At 41.3% G+C, this 23,883-nt stretch overlaps 2 protein-coding genes across 2 annotated transcripts; both read left to right on the top strand.

Annotated features, from left to right (window-relative positions):
- The first annotated feature begins 879 nt into the window (after window positions 1–879).
- LOC139423838 (cytosolic non-specific dipeptidase-like) lies at window positions 880–15,542 on the top strand. The gene is made up of 13 exons (XM_071175481.1): window positions 880–1,081; window positions 9,809–9,954; window positions 10,134–10,264; window positions 10,374–10,517; window positions 10,729–10,891; window positions 12,512–12,600; window positions 12,778–12,975; window positions 13,068–13,152; window positions 13,358–13,518; window positions 13,811–13,975; window positions 14,155–14,296; window positions 14,813–14,960; window positions 15,138–15,542. Exons 1-13 carry the CDS (start codon window positions 1,059–1,061, stop codon window positions 15,208–15,210), a joined length of 1,668 nt encoding a protein of 555 aa, XP_071031582.1. The 5' UTR covers window positions 880–1,058; the 3' UTR covers window positions 15,211–15,542.
- Window positions 15,367–22,607, top strand: LOC139423847 (beta-Ala-His dipeptidase-like). Its single transcript, XM_071175490.1, has 12 exons — window positions 15,367–15,736; window positions 16,464–16,604; window positions 18,152–18,295; window positions 18,421–18,583; window positions 18,938–19,026; window positions 19,292–19,489; window positions 19,585–19,669; window positions 20,460–20,620; window positions 21,049–21,213; window positions 21,619–21,760; window positions 21,854–22,001; window positions 22,140–22,607. The coding sequence occupies exons 1-12, from the start codon at window positions 15,710–15,712 to the stop codon at window positions 22,204–22,206; spliced, it is 1,530 nt and encodes a 509-aa protein (XP_071031591.1). The 5' UTR covers window positions 15,367–15,709; the 3' UTR covers window positions 22,207–22,607.
- Window positions 22,608–23,883: the final 1,276 nt, after the last annotated feature.

Raw genomic sequence — 23,883 nt, 5'->3', positions numbered from 1 at the left:
ACGGTTACAAGCCATATCCTTCATTCGTCACCGCAGTGCCAACAAATAGTCATAATATTGTTTCGACTTTAAGGAGAAAATTGAACTTACCACTGAACCTCAAATAGGACCCATTCTGGCTAGGTAGGCCTACGTGTTTTGTTGACCTTGAATCAGATAAAGAAACGCTAGAAAAGGGGAACGAGAGAGAGAACTAAGAAACACAAAGAACGATACAGGGCAAAGTAGGCCAAATCAAAGAGTTCTGGTTAAACCCTTATTTTCCAACCTTTAAGGATAAATAAGTGTATTGTATGCCCGTTTTAAAGGGTCCTTGATCTTGCTATTTTAATTAATCTGATTTTCAACTCTGTAAATAAAGTAGTGGTGAGGTGCATGCTTTATTTCCTAGTGTTTAATCTCAAAGGAATGCGCTTAATCTGTTTCTATAGAAACACTACTTCACAAGCACACACTCACACACACACACACACACAAGACTGCTAAAAGAGACTAGAGTACACCTTGTGTTGGTGTTGTCACAAGTGTAATATTATTATGCATTTTCATTTAAAGAATCACTCCAGGCTCATTTTCACTTCATTTATCACCAGATTTACTTAACACAAGGCACAACTCAACAGGGGGTCCAGGTACTGTACGACATGACATGGTACAAGTGGGGGAGTTGACCTTTCCACTTTTGTCCTCTATTGCTCTTCTATTGTTCTCACAAGCAAGGGGAGATGCCAATGACATCAGAGTAAGTGCATCAGACCAAGTCCTTAAATGGACAACTCTTTAAGTTTCCAGTTGTGTATAAAAAACTCAAACTCAAAACATGTTCTTTTACCCTTGTGTACATGACAGTATTTATACTTGGGGTATTGTTTTTCAACGGGAGAAGGTCAAAAATAGATGGATTGCATCTATAACTTATTTTAAGCTGTTTGGCTGTGTTTACACAGGCAGCCCAATTGAAATCTTTAGCACATTTTTTGAGAAGCATCCAGCTGCAGATGGTGTTGGCTGAAGCTACCTAGTCTGTGAATATCAAAGTGTATGTGCGTGCGTCTCAGATGGTGTTTTTGCATCTCCGAAGGTGTGTTCGTGCTAACTGAACTCGAGCCGTAACATAGTAGATGTTTTCTTGTATCCTTCCATTTCATATATGTGACATTTCTATGATATGTCTGCTCTTGTAGCTGTCCCTACAATTTGTATGATATGTTACAAATCTGTGCCTCATGTTAGTTAGGTGTCAGCGTTCGTATCATAGAGGTCAAAATTGGGAGAGTGAGCTAATTGTTCAGGATTATTTTAGTTTTGTCATACAATGTCAATACCATACTTGTACTTTTTGGGTGAAAATCACTACAATGAGTCTAAACAAAGCTTTAGCTGTCACCTTGACAAATTGGCTACACTAGCTATCTAGAAGCTAGCTCTCTGGCAACATTCAACATCCTTTCTCAGCTCACATGTCTCACAGCATCTGTGTCCTGAGAAGGTATATAAAGGAGCCAGACCCTATTGAAATATTTGGCATACCTGATATCTATCTGATCTTTTCAGTAATGTGTAAACAGCAACAACAACAAAAAGCACATGGAATCTGATCTTTTGAGTTCATATTTTATCTACGTTAGATGCTCAGATTTTTTGCTCTGAAGTGTTTTTTGCACATGACCTGGCATTAACTAAGACAACTACTCCCACATTCAAAGGAACAATGAAAAAAAAAAAGCATTGCATCTGTGTGCTACTTCAGAGGCTACATCAGTGTGCATATGCAAATCTGACATGGGTCACATCTGCTGTGTTTACACAGGCAGACAAATTCTGATATTTTTTCACTAATTGGTCTTTTGGCCTATCAGATCAGAAAAATATTTGATGTGAAAAGATCTGATGTGATTGGTCAAAAGAACAATTAGAGGGAAAAATATCCGAATTGGGCTGCCTCTGTAAACACAGCCATATAAAACTGAATGTAGACAGTCAGAAAAAAAGATTGGATATGGAGAAAAAAATCTGAATTGGGTTCTGAGGGTGGCTGTGTTAACACAGTGTCTGTGACATCTGTAGAGTTGTCTGAATCCCAGTGGGATAGGCTACAGTGAAATATAAAGTTGGGAGGACTGAGGACACCAAAGAGCAGGAAGCAATGTTCCTATTTTTATATGCACCAATTGTCCAACGGTCATGCAGGATAATGGGATTATACTTGGTTTTCCTATTAGTTGGTTTCTTAATTGGTGTCCATACTGTGCGCACAGCGTGACCAGGAGGGATTCCCTCAATTGTGTTGGCCATTATTGGTGGTGATTATTCTGCATCAACAGTTATGCAAAAGTTACATTATTGACTTCAATGAGAGATTTGTGCTAAAATGTGATTCATGCTCAGAGATCTTAAATGAGTATTCGGCCCTGTTAGAGGAGATTGCAGACTAGTCGTACGCGGACAGTTTGTTGCTCTGTTAATATTAGCACTTGTTATCTTGCGTTTTGTCAAATAAATGTTACCAATACGAATGTACGAAGGGCAGATGTTTTGGTAATTAGACCGCTATTTACATTTTGTAGGCCAGCCCCCGAAATGACTCTCAACAATGTTGTATGCAAGGATTCCTTTGTCTTCTCAGGAATTCTTCCTTTTAAGTGTTGCTATCACCGAGCCTCCATCTTGGCACATCTGGGAAGCAGAGGTGCTGTTGTGATCACATTCTGTAGGTCTGATGATCTGATTGGAAGTTAACTTAAAGATGACCTCTTGTGATTTTTGAACTTTTACTGTTGAAAAGCAGGGTAATACTTTATTTTAAGGGTCTGTAATAAACCATTTATAAGGCATTTATAAACAAAGTGCAAGGCCTTTAAAAACAGTTTGCTCACCACTTATTAATCATTACTCCCACATTTGTCAATGTTAGTAAACTAGTTATTCACAAATGTATATTTCCTTAAATATCCTGTGTTCTGTGCTTATATTTTACCAGGTACTGGTGGAACGTCTAACGTCTTCCTCTTTAGTGAGAAATTACATTGGTCACTCAAAACATGTATAAAGCATAAATAGCTGTCACTTTAGATTAGGGACTGCAAAATACTAATGATTAGTAAATGGTTTATAAATATGGGAGTAAAGATTAATAAATGGTAAAAATACTTTATAAATGCCTTATAAATAGTTTATTAGGGACCCTCAAAATAAAACGTTACCAAAAAGAGTATTCCAAGTATAAATACAGTAAAGTACACACAGCAAAGGATGAAAACATATTTTTGAGCAAAATCGTTTTTTTAGACAACTGCAAAGTTCAAGAATATGGTCAGATGGGAATCCATGATGTCATCGGCCTCCCCCTTGCTTGAGGAGCAACAGAGGAGAACTAGAGAACAAAAGAGAAAAGGCCCACCCCTCCTTGAGCTACTGTATGAGCCATGATTTCTTTGTCTCTCTCTCCCTCTTTGATCATGCCTAGATTATGAATGCCTTAATGCAGGTGATGCCTTGTAACTTATTGTTTTGCCTTGTATAATTTGACTTGCCTAGTTAAATCAATGTTTAATATATATATATATATATATATATATATATGTATATAATTGAATCCATACATTTTACAATGATATCAAATATAGTATTATTAGCTAAATACTGTATGAAAAAGATTCCAGCACTACAATAACAAGAAATGTTTGCAAACTTACCTGTTCTGTATATTGTCTGAATTGAAGAGGTGAATTGTTTACTCCTCTGCTGTGCTTGGGTAGGAGGTGGGGGGGGGGGGGGGGGGGGGGTTGAATTTCAGAAAAAGCTGCATCTCGGAAGCACCAATTATCATGGGTGTTGGGTGGGGACAACGTTTCTAATTGATCAATACTGGTATGGTCCAGGTGAAGGCCACGGTAGAAGGACATTTAAGCACCTTCATTTCTGTCCTGAGGACTGAGGAGACATTGTGAGGTTGATGTAGGTTCAGGCATTATTTAGTCCAGGGGCCTCATTTAGCAAAGGTGCGCTTTAATTAGTAAAACGTATTAAATGTTACAAATTCTAGCTAGGTGGCTAAGTGGCCAATGTTAGCTAGGCTAGGGGTTAGAGGTTAGGGTTAAGTTTAGGAGTTAGGTGAAAGGGTTAAGGTTAGGGTTAGGGGAGGGGTTAGCTAAAAGGTTAAGGTCAGGGTTAGGGGAAGGTTAGCTAATATGCTAAGCAGTTGCAAAGTAGCAAAAAAGTAGTAAGTACTAATTAGCAAAAATGCTAAAGTAGTCTGTGTGTAACGGTTTTCTTGAGGTGAAGGAGAGGCGGACCAAAACGCAGCGTGGTGGTTATTCATGGTTCTTTAATAAAGACACTAGACATTAATAAACTAACAAAACAATAAATGTGCGAAAACCTAACCAGCCCTATCTGGTGCAAACACAGAGACCGGAACAATCAACCACAAAACACTCAAAGAATATGGCTGCCTAAATATGGTTCCCAATCAGAGACAACGATAAACACCTGCCTCTGATTGAGAACCACTCCAGACAGCCATAGACTATGCTAGAACACCCCACTAAGCCACCATCCCAATACCTACGAAAACCCCAAGACAAAACACACCACATAAATAAACCCATGTCACACCCTGGCCTGACCAAAATAATAAAGAAAACACAAAATACTAAGACCAGGGCGTGACACTGTGATGAGAGATTCAAAATGTGTTATAAGCCCACCCAATGAGATTCGAACTCACAAGCTGTCACGTTCTGACCTTAGTTCTTTTGTTATGTCTTTGTTTTAGTATGGTCAGGGCATGAGTTGGGTGTAATACCGATGTTCCTTTTTCTATGTTGTGTTTTGCGTTTGGCCTGGTATGGTTCTCAATCAGAGGCAGGTGTCGTTAGTTGTCTCTGATTGAGAATCATACTTAGGTAGCCTTTTCCCACTTGTGTTTCATGGGTGATTATTTTCCTGTTATGTGTATGTCAGCTTTCAGAACTGTTTCGGTCACATACACATGGTTAGCAGATGTTTTTGCGAGTGTTACGAAATGCTTGTGCTTCTAGTTCTGACAGTGCAGCGATATCTAACAAGCTAAAATTCCACAACAACTACCTAATACACACACATCTAAGTAAAAGGATGGAATAAGAATATGTACATATAAATATATGGATGAGCAATGACCAAGCAGCATAGGCAAGATGCAATAGATGGTATAAAATACAATATATACATAGGCATTAGTTACAAATGAGGATTTCTATTGGGCAAATTCAGGTATGTTTAGCCATGTTTCGTTCCATTTGCTTCAATCACTAGTGCCAAAGTGATTGTAAAAAACTGTAAATGTCATACGTGCAGCCCTCTAAATGATTGTCTCAACCCAAAGTGGTCCCCTTACAAAAAATAGTGAGTAACACTGGTCTACACAATGGTGCTACCCGCTGTTGAGGCTACTGTAGACTTTCACTGCAAAACAGGGTGATTTAATAAATTATTTGTTGACATTTACAGTGCATTCAGAAAGTATTCAGACCACTTGACTTTTTCCACATTTTGTTATGTTCAGGGTTGGGGAGTAACGGATTACATTACAAAAAAAACAGTAACTGTAATCCGTTACATTAATAGCAAAAATATTGTAATCAGATTACCAATACTTTTGAAAAACTAGATGATTACTTCAAGGATTACTTTTAAATTCTGAAAGGATGTTTGCGAAACAAAATATTTGACACTTCTCTGTTTTCTTAATGACATTCAAATCAGCCTTAAAAAAATGAGCAAGTTTAAGTTGGTTCCACCTGAGCGAGTCAAAGACCAATATGATGACACACCAAATGTGTTTGATGGGTCTCGGGAAAAGAGCTGGAGTAGGTTTTTGTAGGCTACAGTCCAAGCTATGTCTTTCAATGGTGCGACTGCTGTCGACATCCAAGGATTATCCAACTTGAATAAACGCTTGGAGGTAAGGATGACAGTAGTGGTGTAGTCTACAGCATATGGATATCCCTTGTTATTGATATCTACATAGCGCATTGATGTGAATCACACTGCTGCTCTCTCATGTAGCTATTTGCGTCTTAAGGATTGTGGTTGTTGTGGATGGCTGTTCACAAATCTAAATGTGTATTTGAACCCAATAATGGTTGAATTCAAGAAGTTTAAACTGCCTAGACATTGTTTTTGAAACCAGTGGACAGCCAGTGAAAAATGTGCTCTTACAATAGCTGCATAGTGCAGATCCAAGCCTATGGAATAAAAGTGGGGCTTTTATTGCTCAATCTAATTTATGCTGATAAAAAAATGATCCATAGGCCTAATGGACACATGTTCAAACTTGTACACTTTTGATAGACTTAAAAGGGCAATCTGTAGTTGCTATCTATTTTTGGACGTATAGGTAGGTACATTATATAATAAGTACCAGTCAAAAGTTTGGACACACCTACTCATTCAAGGGTTTTTCTTTATTTGTACTATTTTCTACATTGTAGAATAATAGTGACGACATCAAAACTATGAAATAGCACATATGGAATCATGTAGTAACCAAAAAGTGTTAAACAAGTCAAAATATATTTCAGATTTTAGATTCTTCAAAGTAGCCACCTTTTGCCTTGATAAAAGCTTTGCACACTCTTGGTAAATTGTGGATGGGCCTGAAACCATGCTTGCACCATTTGAGCATGGTGGAACCTGACATTATCCCACACAATGACATAAGTCACGCCATCAGCTCTTCAGACCTGATTTAGCTCATCAAGGACGGTTACATTCGAACAGCGAATCATGTGGCTGCCTGCAACTCAATATATAGAGTATATAGAGTAGAGAGCTTTAGATGTTGTTCGACCAAACATTAGAACGGGCAAGATGAGTAATCTAAGCAACTTTGACCGTGGTATGATTGTTGATGCCACACATGGTGATTCCAGCATCTCAGAAACAGCTGCCTTCCTGGGATTTTTACACACTACAGCCTCTAGAGTTTACAGATAATGGTGCGATAAACAAAACACATTCAGTGAGCGGCATTTCTGTGGGCAAAACCACCTTGTTAATGAGAGAGGTCAGAAGAGAATGTCCAGACTCATTCAAGCTAACAGAAAGGCCACAAACGCTCAAATAACAGCTGTTTAAAACAGTGGTGTGCAGAAGGGCATCTCTTAACGTACAACACCGTGAATAATTCAGGCTGTTGTGGTGGCAAAAGGGGGTTCCTACCCAGTACTAGATAGGTGTACCTATCTGAAAACCAATCTGAAAACATGGTCTGGAAAAGTAGTACATGGGACCATAGAAATAGTGTCTGATAAAGAATGATGGGGATATATTACATCCATAGATAATGTAGTCCAATTGGTTCATGTTCCACGGTAATTGGTGTCAATGGATCTCGTTATCCTGAAACTTTCATGATTGAAACACGTAAAACTATGCATTAAGAGTAACGCAACAGTTACTTATCATTTTGAGCAGTTGTATCAGTTGATAGTCAGATCATTGTAATGAAATGAATAGACAGTCATCTATGATGTAATGTGTGAATTGCATTTTGAAATGGTAATACTTTGATGTTAAGTTGTGTCATTTTGGACAGGTGATTTTAGTTCAATGAACAAATGATCTTAGCTTTATGTGTATTTATGTGTAATTGGAAAAAGTGTTGCGTTTTTCTTAAATGCATTTTGATCATTGGTTGTGAGTTTTGTGTCTAGAGTTTTGAAAAAGGACATCAAGGTTCCAAAATTAGTGCCAAAGTGATTGTAAAAAACTGTAAATGTCATATTTTGTTCAAGGATTCCACTGTGTCTGAAGTATTTTCTCTACTAGTTATTTTACGGTGATGTATTTACGTGTAGTAGCATAATGAAAAATGTATCACATATTTTGTACTACAATATTCAATGATTGTATGAAAAACTACACAGCGAAACTATTGGTATCTTGTGTGTGGGTGATCTAAATGAATGTTCCTATGGTATTTCATGATAAATAAGTTATTTGAACCAATGATTCTGCAAGTGCAAGGTTTCTTTAAAGATATGAATGCACAATGCAATGTTTTGAACATTGGACAGCCTGTGTTACAAGTGATGACCGTTTTGAATTTTGTGTCTAGAGTTTTGAAAAATGACCACAAGGTTCTGAAATTAGTGCCAAAGTGATTGTTAAAAACTGTAAATTAGCTGAAATATCTAAAAACCTGTTTCGCTTTGTCATTATGGGGTATTGTGTATAGATTGATGAGGGCCATTTTTTAAAAATGTAATCCAAATTAGAATAAGGCTGTAACGTAACAAAATGTGGAAAAGGGGAAGGGGTCTGAATACTTTCTGAATGCACTGTTTATAGTTTTATAGTTTTTATAGTTTCATCTAAAAAGTACATGTTTGTTAATGTTAAACTATTTTTATGAAATTCACTGAGGAGGATGGTCCTCCCCTTCCTCCTCCGAGGAGCCTCTGTCGTGGCAGAATCAGAATTATTTAGGTAACATTTATAAATAATATGTTTTATTATTTTTATTGCATGCTTATGTGAGATATGTCATTAGAATGTCTATTTTTGGATAATACTGTTGGCCGGTTGCAGTTATCTGTTCTCTGTCAGGGTTCAGTTACTTGGGCCGCAGAGAGGGGAGAGGTCAAGCTTGTCTTCATATTAAACCATGTGGAGGGGTGATTGAGGGGGAACCAATTATCTCTTGGCTCCACAATGTCTGTGTGCCAGTCACTGTGTCTCAGTGAGCTTGTCCAGAATGGGAGTGTCTAAAATGACAATTGATATATATCCTAATGTCTTGGTACTATGTTGTACCAAGAACGAGAAGTAGAACCTCGTTTTAGGAGAGCAAACTGAACGATAATTTATAGCTAATGCTGTCTGGGAATGGGATACTCCTCTCTCAAGTAAAGTCTTCCTTTGTACTGTTCCTAAGATCTGTTATTCGTCATGTGAGTTGAGGGGTGTGTCTTGGCCATAAATGATACTGAGAACTGTTTTGTAAGCACTCTCAGAGAATTCATTTATAGACACTGAATTGATCTGAGAGTCACAGGGTTGTGATGGAGCTCATAATAATTAAAGATGGACTTTATGATAACTCTGACTTGTGTGGTGGTTTGGTCTCATGATTTGATAAATACAGGAAATTTCCACTACACCTCCACTGTGCTCTGTTTATCAATGGAAACATGCGTAGCCTCTAGTACATCCTAGAATCTCCACGTACGCCAGAATTTCAGTAAGAAATGTCAGCATGGTTGATAATGAGGCCTCTACTGTATTATAATTTGAGTTTCAGTTTTTGTTTGCTGTTTCGTTCATCGACACGTTTGTTATTTTTATTTGTAGACTCCATTCTGATCCTTACTCCTCCGCCACGAGGAGTAAGCACCGGCCAAGGCTCAGGCTTTAGAAAGAAAAGTATTTTAGATGTGTGGGAAATAGAATCCATTACTCTATAATAAGGCCTAGGTCAGGAGCTATGCAGAATGTAGACCTACATGTTTTACTCTATAACGTTTCTATTTTGTATAATGTGGCCAGCCGTTTATTAAACCCTGCCAGAAGTTATGCTTCCAGTGTTGCAGGTGAACAAGTGTAGTTCTTCTACAACTCCCCTGTTAGGCCATCTGTTTTTTAAGGCCTACTAAGGCAAGCCCCACAAATGACCGGACTATTCAATCCTTCACTGTATTTTGTTCATTACTTAATGTTGTTCATGTCGAGGGGACACAGCATGCATTCTTTCTTGGAGTTGGATAAATTGTGCCTGTCAGCGAGAAAATCTAATTTGTCAGGTTTCTTGGCTTCTCTCCAGGAAAGGCTTGACCTCGCGACCCTTCCCATCAGGAGGTGAGCCAGTTACCGGAGGTATAAAAACCCGGTGTGTCCCCGGAGACTCCAGTCCAGTGGATTCTGAAGACAAGGGCAACATTAAAGAAGTACCAAACTTACCAGGCTACGGTAAGATGTATTTTCTTTGTCGTTATAGTTTAAAAGTTGAAGAACAGAAGAGTCGTGAGACATAACGAGATATAACAATTAGCTTTTTAAGATGTAATCATTTGCTAATTAATGTCTCTTATTAAATTGCTTTCATCATTGCTTAATTTTCAGTGAATAAATCATTCTATTCTTTCTAGAGATGACGATCTGGCAACTGCCTTCCATGCTCCTTGTTGTTATATCAAGTGTCTCTCCTCATCCTCATCACTTATTTGAGTATGATGAGCTGAGCCAATATGTTGACAGCCATCAGGAGGAATATGTACAGGCAAGTTTCTAAACAGAATAATGATGTTGTCTGTTTTATTATCTGATAATACAATATTCATTATAAATAAATACTGTGTGTGTGTGTGTGTGTGTGTGTGTGTGTGTAGACTCTGAGGGACTGGGTTGCTGTAGAGAGCGACTCCAGTGATGTCTTGAGGAGGCCAGACTGCCATCGCATGATGGATATGACGGCTGAGAAACTACAAGCCATGGGAGGGAAGGTGGAACTAGTGGACATCGGCGTACAAGAGGTCAGTTTTCTGAAATGTGGTCAACTTAATGATTATGTTATAGGATCTTATTGTTTGCTTTTAGCTTAGTCTTTAGAGTCATTTAGTGGCATATCAGACTGGTTTGCAGAAAGCAATACTGAAAGTTGGGTGTTAACAGAAATGCTCCCTGCCTTGCAAACTGTATTCAGGTCATTTTCTGCATCTATCGTGTCTTTATCACCATGCTTAGCTGCCTGATGGCAAGACAGTGGCCTTACCCAAGGTGGTGACAGCCCAGTTTGGCAGTGACCCCAGTAAGCAGACAGTCTGTGTGTACGGACATGTGGATGTCCAGCCTGCTAAGCTAGAGGACGGCTGGGCCACTGAACCCTACAACCTGACCGACATCAACGGTAGGCTATGGCTTGCAACAGTAGTCTATGGTATCCAACGGTAGTCTATGGTATCCAACAGTAGTCTATGGTATCCAACAGTAGTCTATGGTATCCAACAGTAGTCTATGGTATCCAACGGTAGTCTATGGCTTCCAACAGTAGTCTATGGTATCCAACAGTAGTCTATGCTATCCAACAGTAGTCTATGGTATCCAACGGTAGTCTATGGCTTCCAACAGTAGTCTATGGCTTCCAACAGTAGTCTATGGTATCCAACAGTAGTCTATGGTATCCAACGGTAGTCTATGGCTTCTAACAGTAGTCTATGGCTTCCAACAGTAGTCTATGGTATCCAACAGTAGTCTATGGTATCCAACAGTAGTCTATGGTATCCAACGGTAGTCTATGGCTTCCAACAGTAGTCTATGGTATCCAACAGTAGTCTATGGCTTCCAACAGTAGTCTATGGTATCCAACAGTAGTCTATGGTATCCAACGGTAGTCTATGGCTTCCAACAGTAGTCTATGGTATCCAACAGTAGTCTATGGCTTCCAACAGTAGTCTATGGTATCCAACAGTAGTCTATGGTATCCAACAGTAGTCTATGGTATCCAACAGTAGTCTATGGCTTCCAACAGTAGTCTATGGTATCCAACGGTAGTCTATGGCTTCCAACAGTAGTCTATGGCTTCCAACAGTAGTCTATGGTATCCAACAGTAGTCTATGGTATCCAACAGTAGTCTATGGTATCCAACAGTAGTCTATGGTATCCAACGGTAGTCTATGGCTTCCAACAGTAGTCTATGGCTTCCAACAGTAGTCTATGGTATCCAACAGTAGTCTATGGTATCCAACAGTAGGCTGTGGATTCCATCGGTTGGGTATGGCTTTCAATGATAGGCTATGGGTTCCAACAGTAGACTATGGGTTGCAACAGTAGGCTGTGTTCCAAGGGTAGGTTATAGGTTCCAACTGTAAACTATGGATTCCAGGCGTTCACAATCACAGCAATCAAATCAAATCAAATTGTATTAGTCACATGTGCCGAATTCAACCTGTTGAATTCGGCACGTGACTAATACAATTTGATTTGATTTGATTGCTGTGATTGTGAACGCCTGGAATCCATAGACTAGATCTTACAGTGAAATTCTTACTTATGTGCCCCTAACCAACAATGCAGTTTTAAAAAATATGGATAAGAATAAGAAATAAAGGTAACAAGTAATTAAAGAGCAGCAGTAAAATAACAATAGCGAGTCTATATGCAGGGGGGTACCGGTACAGAGTCAATGTGCGGGGACACCGGTTAGTTGAGGTAAAATGTACATGTAGGTAGAGTTATTATTAAAGTGACTCGTGAAATGTATTATAAGGATTTTTTTTTACAGTGCTTTACATTAATCCATTCTAGACTCAACACACAGAAACATCTATCTACAACTAACAGCCATGAGATATTGTAGCTAACGTGAAGGAGTGAAGCAAGTACTTGGGTGTGGGATGATTTTTACCATACGTATTTTCAACCAATGTAATGTAACTGATGTAACTGATACATGCATGTTAAATGTCAATGTAAGGTGAACAGAATGGACATTTATTTGAAAATAATGACTTCGATTCTACCCCTAAGGACACCTTTACGGCAGAGGGGCGTCTGACAACAAGGCCCCTGTCTTAGCCTGGATACATACAGTGGAGGCCTATCATGCCCTCAGCATTGTGAGTGTCCAGTAAGAAGAGATATCAGAGTGAACTCATAGGAGATGTAGAGACATAAGACGTGGTGAAACAAGTTAAGTTGCAGTCTATCTGCCCATTATTAATGAGCCTTCCTTTGTTATAAAAAAAAAAATCCCCCTCCTCCTCCTCTCCACCCCCTGCCTTCTCCCCATGCAGGACCTGCCAGTCAATGTGAAGTTCATCATCGAGGGAATGGAGGAGACCGGGTCCAATGGCCTGGACGCCATGATCGTGGCGCAGAAAGACACGTTCTTCTCCGATGTCGATTACATCATCATCTCAGACTGTGGTTGGCTGAGCCGACGCCCCGCCCTCACCTACGGGACCAGGGGGAACTGCTACTTCTTTGCTGAGGTAGGACGGGCTGGGGGCATTTCCAATTCTGTGGAACGTAACTTTTTCAAGATCATTAATGAATAGCAATGGTGACTTTGTATGTTTGCTAGGTAGAGGGCCCAAAACAGGACCTACACTCAGGGGTGTATGGAGGCACTGTTATAGAGCCTATGACAGATCTGATCGGCATATTGGGTGAGTTTTTAACCTCTTTGAGTGACAGAATATAATACTATCTTAACACCTAAGGTATAGCTATCTCTGGCTCATGTTTGCACGCAAAGCTATCGTTCGTGTGTCTGTGTGAGCTCTCTATTGACACAAATAATAAAGTATTAGATGTCCCTACAAATGTGTGTCTATAAGGACTGCGTGTGTGTTGTCCTATGTCTCCCCCCAGACACACTGATCAGCCCCAGTGGAAAGATCCTCATTCCAGGCATCAGAGAGGCCGTCGCCCCACTCTCAGACGAAGAGTGGAAGATGTACCAGGACATTGAGTTTGACATTGAGAGCTTTAAGTCCAAGATTGGCGTCAGCCAACTCATGTACAGCAACAAGGTGATGCACAGGGGAGTGGATATTTTTTTTTTGTTCTTTTAAGGTTTTCGCTCCTCCTATCGCTGTTTCTCTGTTTGTATATAGCCAGCATGTATATAGCCTCGTTATTGTTAATTTTTGTAAAAAAAAAATGATTGTGTTATTTTATTGTCTTTTATCTATTTGTACATTTTCGTACTTTTTAACTGCCTTGTTAGGAAAGGGCTCGTAAGTAAGCATTTCATGGTAAAGTCTGCACTTGTTGTACTCGGTGCATGTGACAAATAAGAGTTGATCTGATTTGATTTCTCAGGTAGATCTGCTGGCCCATCGTTGGCGTTACCCTACCGTTACCATCCATGGAATCGAGGGAGCCTTCTCTGGCCCTGGCTCTAAGACGGTCATCCCTGCTAAGGTCATTGCCAAGTTCTCCATCCGACAGGTCCCCAACATGGACCCAGCAGTGGTCAAGAAACAGGTGGGTGGTGCACGCCACTCACCCAGTGCATTGTGCAGTTGCAACAAACACAGTTACATGCAGTTACACACAGTTCACACACATTTCTGGAATTGTTCTCACTATTTCAGTTTGGTTTCAGTTAATGAAATAGACGTGAAGACTGCATGTATGCCTGTTACATATTTGTTCTGTTGTAGGTCACAGACTACCTGTACTCTGTGTTTGCCAAGAGAAAGAGCCCCAACAAGCTGAAGGTGACCATGATCATCGGGGCTAAGCCCTGGTTAGCAGACACCAAGCACCCCCTGTACGAGGCAGGGAAAGCAGCCGTGAAGAGAGGTACAGTTAGACAACTCTGCTCTGGAGATGTTCAGAGGACGTTTCATATGCTGTGTGTGTGTCTGTATGAACAGTGGTCACAGGGGTAATGATTACTGTATTGTAGCTGACTGTGGACATTTATTGCACAACAGTAGCTTCACAGTCATAGGCCTATCTGTAGTTGTTAGAGTTAAGATACCAGACATAGATACATATCCTTATCGCTAAATGAAGCAAATGTGCTGTAGTTCTACTGTAGACCTATCTGTGGTTAAGGCATGACAGTGCAGCAGTATTGTAATGTTTGTGTAGCAGAAAGGACTTGGAATGACAATCTCGCGAAGAGGTAGCCCTGTCTGAGGCTTGTATTCCCAAATGACACCCTTGGACCTTGCAGAGGTACTCTTGGTCTAACGGTTATTGACTTGGTGAGCAGGAGACCTGGCTTCTAATCCCACTGGTTGCAGTTGGTTTTCCTCTACTGCAGGTATAATGCATTATGACGCAGTCAGACTTGTCATTGTTTTCCTCTAGTGTTTGACGTGGAGCCAGACCTGATCCGTGAAGGGGGAACCATCCCCATCGCCAAGACCTTTGAGGACGTGACCGGGAAGAGCATCATCATGATGCCCATCGGAGGCTTCGACGACGGCCTCCACTCCCAGAACGAGAAGATGAGCAGGTTAGCCTTTAAATATGCTAATACTGTACTGTATGTATACATTTTTTAACCCTGAACATTTATAGATTTTTACCCATGCACACACGAACACACACACACAGATGTATCAACAGTCTTATTTCTGTTTAAAGGATTGGTTGAGGACATATTGTTTTCTCTCACCCATTCCTTTCCCAGGTACAACTACATAGAGGGGACCAAGTTGTTCATCGCGTACCTTCATGAAGTGGCCCATCTCAAGAAGGACTGAGAGCACCTCTTTTCATCACCACTGTTAAAAGACAGTTCTATAATGTGTATCTTGTATGTGATCCCATCAGTGGCTTTGTTTAGCTTTTTTCCTGACGTTAACTTGGAACTTTTCTGGATTCTTTCCCTCTAAGCAAAACACTCCAGAAACCCTGTGAGTTCTTGGCATCTGATATAGCCTCAACACTCTGCCTCTCTCTCTCGCTCTCTTTCTGTATCTTTCTTCCTCCCTCACTTTCCTCCATTCTCTCTCAATGTCTCTCTCTCTCATTTTCTCTCTCGTTCACACACAAATATCTACATGAAACAGCAAATAAATCTGGTTTGACGCACTATATGTTTCCTTAATCTTTTTCATCTGGGATTCTTTAGAAATAACATTTTCAAGTGTTAGCCAATATATAAAAACTGTTTCACAATACCACCACACCACCAAGGCATAAAAGTAGCCACAAAAACCGAGAGCAGCAAAATTGCAGTTCTCTCTTTATGTCTGGCACATGGACACTCTTTTCGTCGGCATTATGGTGAGTCTTTACTATTTTAGCAAAACATGTATAATTTTTTTTCAAGGACTTCCTTAATTAAGTGCACTACAAAGACTTTGTCATGGAAAAACAGAAGTGGCTGCATGTTCATAGATGGTATGATGAGGAAGAAGGGTGAAATTACTTAACAGAAAAATTTGTCTGATATTGAACATCAATATGATTGTATGATGATCTGAGTGGGGTCGTGAGTGTGTATGCATGCATAACAGGCTTTGCATGAGCAGCTAACCTTGCTGGTGTAGTGTACTGTAGCCTAGACATTGTTAAAACAGTATTATGGCATCACCAACTGTACCAACTTCTGGGAACAACCTTCCCGGTCTCTGTATTAGTTATGTTAGAAAGTTAAACAGTAATCCCAGTTGAGACAGTGCTAAGTCGCGTGTTGTGTCATACTGCACCCTGATCTTTGATCCTCGAGTCCAATCAAGTCAATCAGATACCAGAGACTACCTACAACCATATAAATTGAATTACTAGAACAGACAATTCCATTCAAGTCACTGCTGTGTGTTGTTTTGGAATTCTATGCCCCTACACTCTCTGGAGGAACATGGAAATCTAAACTCCGCAAACCACCCAGACCTGTACAAGTAGAATCCAGTAGAAAGGGATTGTGGCAAATATTGCTACATTATGGAGTAAGTTATTACTTGGTTATTTTCATCACTGGCTTCCTGTGGCATCTTACTCTCCCTCACAGACAAAGTTCATTGTTGTTGCGTTCTTGTTACTCCACACATCGGCTTCCTCTTCGTCCTCCTCTTCCTCTTCTCCTGGAGCAGCAGGCATGTTGAAACAACTGTTTCAATACATAGATGACCACCAAAATCAGTTTGTTCAGGTGAGGAACGAGCACTATTATGACATTCTACTTGGAGTTGGGACTCATACCTACTCAATTCAATTCAAGGGCTTTATTGGCATGGGGAACATGTGTTAACATTGCCAAAGCAAGCGAGGTAGATAATATATAAAGTGAATATATAAAGTGAAATAAACAATAAAAATTAACAGTAAACATTACACATACAGAAGTTTCAAAACAATAAAGACATTACAAATGTCATATTATATATATACAGTGTTTTAACAATGTACAAATGGTTAAAGGACACAAGATAAAATAAATAAGCATAAATATGGGTTGTATTTACAATGGTATTTGTTCTTCACTGGTTGCCCTTTTCTCATGGCAACAGGTCACAAATCTTGCTGCTGTGATGGCACACTGTGGAATTTCACCCAGTAGATATGGGAGTTTATCACAATTGGATTTGTTTTCGAATTCTTTGTGGATCTGTGTAATCTGAGGGAAATATGTCTCTCTAATATGGTCATACATTGGGCATGAGGTTAGGAAGTGCAGCTCAGTTTCCACCTCATTTTGTGGGCAGTGAGCACATAGCCTGTCTTCTCTTGAGAGCCATGTCTGCCTACAGCGGCCTTTCTCAATAGCAAGGCTATGCTCACTGAGTCTGTACATAGTCAAAGCTTTCCTTAATTTTGGGTCAGTCACAGTGGTCAGGTATTCTGCCACTGTTTATTGTCTGTGTAGGGCCAAATAGCATTCTAGTTTGCTCTGTTTTTTTGTTAATTCTTTCCAATGTGTCAAGTAATTATCTTTTTGTTTTCTCAGTGATTTGGTTGGGTCTAATTGTGCTGCTGTCCTGGGGCTCTGTAGGGTGTGTTTGTGTTTGTGAATAGAGCCCCAGGACCAGCTTGCTTAGGGGACTCTTCTCCAGGTTCATCTCTCTGTAGGTGATGGCTTTGTTATGGAAGGTTTGGGAATCGCTTCCTTTAGGTGGTTATAGAATTTAAGAAATTAAAATTTAGAGAGAGAGAGAGAGAAAAGAGAGAGATAGAAAGAGAGAGAGAGAGAGACAGAGAGAGAGAGAAAGAGAGAGAGAGAGAGAGAGACAGGGAGAGAGAGAGAGACATACAGAGAGAGAGAGAGAGAGAGAGAGACAGGGAGAGAGAGAGACAGACAGAGAGAGAAAGAGAGAGACAGAGAGAGAGAGAAAGAGAGAGAGACAGAGAGAGAGAAAGAGAGAGAGAGAAAGAGAGAGAGAGAGAGAGAGACAGAGAGAGAAAGAGAGAGAGAGACAGAGAGAGAAAGAGAGAGAGAGAAAGAGAAAGAGAGAGAGAGAGAGAGAGAGAGAGAGGGGCCAATAGATAGTGAAAGAGATTGAAGGGAAGTGGTTTAACACTTTCATGATAAATACTGTGATCTCTGATTAAACCATCAAAATGATTCTGAATGTGGGTCAGTGGTTCTGTTGCAGTGTTCTCTGCACGTATCCCTGCCCTAGACAGTCTATGGCTGTGTCCAATTATTATTATACAATCTATGAAATATTCTGACCCTCTCCTGGTTGGTGCCTGACTCAGAGGCTGAGGGAGTGGGTTGCTGTTCAGAGTGACTCAGGAGATCACACAAAATGGGGAGAAGTTGAAAGGATCCTGAACATGACAGCAGTGAGGATCCAAGAGATGGGAGGCACAGTGGACATTGCAGATGTAGGCACTCATCAGGTAGGCTACAATACACACCACCAGTCAAGTGTATTATTCTCCAGATAATGTCACACAATTGGGTGTAATAATTTGTCTTAAAATACCTTTTAAAAAGAATGTACCTTTCCGGTCTATCACATAAGCTGCCCAGTGGGGAGACTGTGCCACTTCCACCGGTGATACTGGCTGAGTTTGAGAGGGACCCAAAGAAAGCTACTCTCTGTATCTACGGCCATGTGGATGTCCAGCCAGCCAAGATGGCGGATGGCTGGACCACTGACCCCTTCAATCTAACAGAAATCAAAGGTATTGCTGCATGTTACATACCATGAATGGAGGGGTTTGATGTACATCCAAAATAATAACATGAGCTGGACAAAAAGAAAGTCCATTTTGAGGGAACGTAATGTCCACTCACTGTTTTACTGGGCCAAAATGGGATATTTTAAACAAATCAGTTTGATTACTTAGAGAAAAGAGGAATGTCCACTCACTGTTTTGCTGCTTCCGTACGGGATCTTTTAATAAACCTTAGATGATATAATCACAACCAGGTTGCCTGCCTGTTATTCATAGGCCAGCTTGAGCTAGCTAATGTACCCTGGTATTACAAATGTGACAATATGAGAATGATGGTGGCTCAAGATTTTGGTTCCCTAGGTAACCTGTATGGGCGAGGGGCCACGGACAACAAAGGGCCGGTCCTGGCCTGGCTTCATGCTGTTGAGTCCTACCAGGCCACAGAGAAGGTTAGGATTTGCTCTGAAACAGCACAGCTGAAATCTGAATCTTAATGTTCTGCTTGTAGTCTCTAGTTAGTTTTCAGACATTAATAACCATTGCTATGTATTGCTTTACATAGCAATGGTTATTAAAGGTATTCTGTAATGCATGTATCATAACCTCAATGTTTGGGAAAATCTGTGAGTCTGTGGGATTGTAGTGGAGTCAAACAGTGTGTGAATAAGAGAAGGGTCACTGACTGGTAGGATTGCCTGGATCTATTGATTTCAGGAGATACCAGTGAATATAAAACTCATCATTGAGGGTCTGGAGGAGGTGGGCTCATACGGTCTGTTGGAGTTGACCAGGAAGAGAAACGACAGCTTCTTTGCAGATGTGGACTTCATAGTGATCTCTGACAACGTGTGGGCGACCAGAAACCCAGCCCTGACCTATGGAACCAGAGGGAGCAGCTATTTCTTTGTGGAGGTGCTGATATAGCTTATTTGATTGGTCAAATAAAAATATGACACTCTCTACCAGGGCACCATTTGTTCAGTATCTTCCTCTGTTATGTGTTTCAGGTTGATGGCCCTAAACTGGACTTCCATTCTGGAGTGTATGGGGGTTCTATCCAGGAGCCCATGTCAGATCTGATAGCCTTACTGGGTGAGTGTTACAGGAATTAAATTCCTCTATGTTTTAATACCCAATTAAAATTAAACACTCTGTCAATTCATAAGAATTTGTAAGACTCTTATTTGTATAAAATGGACAGAGACCAGTCTTTAAAATCAACCAGCTACATTTATTCTCGAGAGTACTGCCCATGATACATTTTACCACAGGTTATAAAGTGAAAATGACGTCGACGTTTTCTAACTGTTCCGTCTCTTCTTGACACTGGTACAAAGGCTGTATAGTTCTCAAGCCTTCCCACATCGTCTATCCTTACTAAGATCATTTACGATCAGAGCCAAGGTCTGCCTGTGTAGATAAGCCTTCTAGCCAGTCTGGCTATAAGTTCATTCATTTCTACCAAGGAACAGACAGTCATTGTTCTAATTCTTGATTATATTTACACACATTATATTCAGTACTAGGATTATAAAGACAATTCATACATATACAGTAATATAATAGTATTCTGATTAGTCAGTCCTGATTGAAATGTATACATAATTAGTCATTATTGATAAAAATTCCCTTAACAGTGAGATACAGAGGCGTTTGACTGACAGCTCTATCCAATCATCAAGAAAAGATAGGCGCAACTCTCTTGTCTGATAGTAAAAAAATGATCATTTCATTCCGTTATAGTTAAGGCCAGAAGTCCCTGCACCAAGCAAAAAAATAAGATAAAGGTGTATGTGAGCTAAGGTGCTTACCCAAACTCGGTTCTAGTTAAAACATGTTTCATCCAAAAATGTCTTCATTATTTCTTATTCCTCCCAAACAGGAAGTCTGTTGGACCACACAGGTAAGATCCTGGTTCCTGGGGTCACTGATGATGTCGCGCCCCTCACTGAGGATGAGAGGAAGCTCTATGACAACATCAGCTTTGACCTGGAGGAGATGAAGAGTGTGGCTGGGGTCAAACACTTCCTACAGGACACTAAGGTCTTACCAATTATGGTCATTGTCATGCCAAACATTAATAATGGCATAACAACCATTGGAGTTGGCTATACTATTTTTTAAATTGTACCTTTATTTAACTAGGCAAGTCAGTTAAGAACTAATTCTTATTTTCAATGATGGCCTAGGAACAGTGGGTTAACTGCCTTGTTCTGGGGCAGAACGACAGATTTTTACCTTGTCAGCTCGGGGATTCAATCTTGCAACCTTCTGGTTACTAGTCCAACACTCTAACCACTAGGCTACCTGCCGCCCCATACTAAACTAATCTGGGCGTGAGGAGGAAGACATGTTTTGTCAGTGGGTTGTGTAGAAGTCGATGTTTGACAGAGGGTGATTACTTTTTGGGGGATACACACTATCTGAGCTGTATAACATGATACAAACAAAGTGAGTTAATATATATACAGGAGGAAGTCCTCATGGCTCGATGGCGTAACCCATCCTTGTCCATCCACGGGATCCAGGGGGCCTTCTCAGAACCAGGCACCAAAACTGTCATCCCCAAACAGGTCACAGGGAAGTTCTCCATCCGACAGGTCCCCAACATGGACCCTCCAGATGTGGAGAGGAAGGTAAGAGTATCTACCTGTCATGGTTTGAATGACAGGGGTAGCACGCTTGGGACAGGAGAACACCCATAACAAACCCTTTAAGGATCAAAATACATGCACGCAACCCCCATAACCCCCACAACCCCTGCAACCCCCGTAAACCCTGCAACCCCCATAACCTCTGTAACCAGTGAGTGAGTAGTAAGTGATTATAAGTTGCTCTGGATAAGAGCGTCTGCTAAATTACCTAAATGTAAATGTATTGGTCACTGAGTAAGTGTACAGTATAGAAATGTTGGCCCGCTCTATCTTGGGCACTCCAAGAGTCAATGTGTATATTTAAAACCCAGAGACCAATGTTAACATAACCACCCTCTTTAAGCCTCCATGTCAAACTCTCCCCTGTCACAATGCCATGTTTCACAGGTGAAGGAGCACCTTCAGCAGGTCTTCTCCACTCTAAAAAGCCCTAACAGGCTGAGGGTGACCGCAACTGTTGGGGCTAAACCATGGGTGGCTAACCTGAAGAACCCACAGTACGTTGCCGGACAAAGGGCAGTCAGAGAGGGTCAGTTGTAGAGGCCATTTACATAACCTCTCTCATTTGAAACCATGTCTAACTTCATTGTTTAAGTTAAGATGCGGTTTATCCTTGTGTTAGTGTTTGGAGTGGAACCGGAACTGATCCGTGAGGGCTCCACCATCCCTATCGCTCAGAACTTCCAAGAGGAGACAGGCAAGAGTGTGATGATGCTGCCTATAGGAGGCCATGATGATGGAGAGCACTCTCAGAACGAGAAGATCAGCAGGTAAGAGGAGATGAGAAAAAGAAGAGATAGGATTCCATACGTTTCTCCCCTAAATTTGTTTTACATTTTTTACATAGCAGATTAATCATGGCAAACATCATCTTCAGTAAAATACTGAATATTGTTTTTCTCTCTCAGGTACAACTACATCGAGGGGACGAAGCTGTTTGCCGCTTATTTTTATGAGCTTTCACTAGTAAAGTAGGTGCAGGATATATTTCCATCCAAGCTGTGACCATGATAAATATGCTGTAGGTGACAGCATTGTGCTGCTTGAGTGCCCGGGTTTCCGTCAATAATGTCTGATTCCATGCTGTGACTCCACTCTCCCAGGGTGTCTCGGGGGGGAGTGGGATATGCAACCAACACATGTCCATTTCACTACACAATGGATAGGTTACACACTTGTACATGTGTGTAACAGGAAAAATATAACCACCCCTATTCGACCTTTGAACAGGTATTATTACATAGCCTGAATGAGGGTTATTGCATAAGTACAACATTTTAGCCCCCTCTAGAATAACTATTTCTACTATTTGTATTTTTTGCATGTATTCTACTGTGGATTAACTAATAAAGGGGGCAAAGACAAATGGTGGCATGTCTTGTGAAATCTTTGCATTTGTCAGAAGGTGGGTGTAGCTGGTGCATGAAGTCAGGCGCAGGAGAGCAGAATGAGTGAGCAACGTACTTTACTCAAAATAAAGGCACAAGGTAACAATACACTTGACCAACAATAAACGGTAATCAAATACGCACGGGTGAAAACACCACCCGTCGAAATCCAGCCGTAACGTACCGAAAGAACATAGAAACAATCACGCACAAAAACATGGAGGAAACAGGGTTAAATACACTAAAAGGTAATTGGGGAATGAAACAAAGTGGACAAAATAAATGGAAAATGAAAAGTGGATCAGCGATGGCTAGAAAACTGGTGACATCGACCGCCGAATGCCGCCTGAACAAGGAGAGGGACTGACTTCGGCGGTGACAGTAACCCCACCCCCCCCCCCCATGACGAATAGCTCCAGCAGCGTGCCGACACCGACCTCGGGGACGACCCGGGGGATGACCTGGAGGGCGAGGCGCAGGGCGATCCGGATGGAGATGGTGGAACTCTCGTAGCGTCAATGGGTCTAACACGTCCTCCACCGGCACCCAGCATCTCTCCTCTGGACTGTACCCCTCCCACTCCACGAGGTACTGAAGACCCCTCGCCCGACGCCTCGAATCCAGTATGGATCGAACTGCATACGCCGGGGCCCCCTCGATGTCCAAAGGGGGCGGAGGAACCTCCTGCACCTCAGACTCCTGGAGTGGACCAGCCACCACCGGCCTGAGGAGAGACACATGGAACGAGGGGTTAATACGGTAATCGGGGGGAAGCTGTAACCTGTAACAAGGTGACCAGAGGAGGGTGACATGTGGGCACAATAGATCAAACGGTCATGGACAGCAGATGGACATTAGAGGGGAGTGGGATCTGTATGTAACGCCTGCTCGATGTCCGCGTCCAGTTCCCACACTACCGGTGCCACCAGGCAAGAGGCCGGGAGTATGGGGGTGTGATCCATGGGCCGCTCCGCTGTGTCATACATCCGGGACAGTGCGTCTGCCTTCGCGTTCTGGGAACCTGGTCTGTAGTATAGGGTGAAAACAAAACGGGTAAAAAACATGGCCCACCTTGCCTGGCGAGGGTTCAGTAGCCTCGCTGTCCGGATGTACTCCAGATTGTGGTGGTCAGACCAGATGAGAAAAGGGTGTTTAGGTTGTTTAGCCCCCTCAAGCCAATGTGTCCATGCCTTCAAGGCCTTGACGACAGCCAACAGCTCCCGGTCCCCCACATCATAGTTTCGCTCCGCTGGGCTGAGCTTCT

The sequence above is a fragment of the Oncorhynchus clarkii genome, chromosome 2 (assembly GCF_045791955.1).
Source record: "Oncorhynchus clarkii lewisi isolate Uvic-CL-2024 chromosome 2, UVic_Ocla_1.0, whole genome shotgun sequence".
NCBI lineage: Eukaryota > Metazoa > Chordata > Actinopteri > Salmoniformes > Salmonidae > Oncorhynchus > Oncorhynchus clarkii.
This window is presented reverse-complemented; position numbering and strand designations above follow the sequence as displayed.

Coding starts and splice junctions, on each gene's coding strand:
- LOC139423838 (XM_071175481.1), top strand. CDS start 1,059: ATGGTGTTTTTGCATCTCCGAAG. Junction 9,955..10,133: donor ACCAAACTTACCAGGCTACG/GTAAGATGTATT, acceptor TATTCTTTCTAG/AGATGACGATCTGGCAACTG. Junction 10,892..12,511: donor CAACCTGACCGACATCAACG/GTAGGCTATGGC, acceptor TCTACCCCTAAG/GACACCTTTACGGCAGAGGG.
- LOC139423847 (XM_071175490.1), top strand. CDS start 15,710: ATGGACACTCTTTTCGTCGGCATTATG. Junction 15,737..16,463: donor CTCTTTTCGTCGGCATTATG/GTGAGTCTTTAC, acceptor TCTCCCTCACAG/ACAAAGTTCATTGTTGTTGC. Junction 19,670..20,459: donor AGATCTGATAGCCTTACTGG/GTGAGTGTTACA, acceptor CCTCCCAAACAG/GAAGTCTGTTGGACCACACA.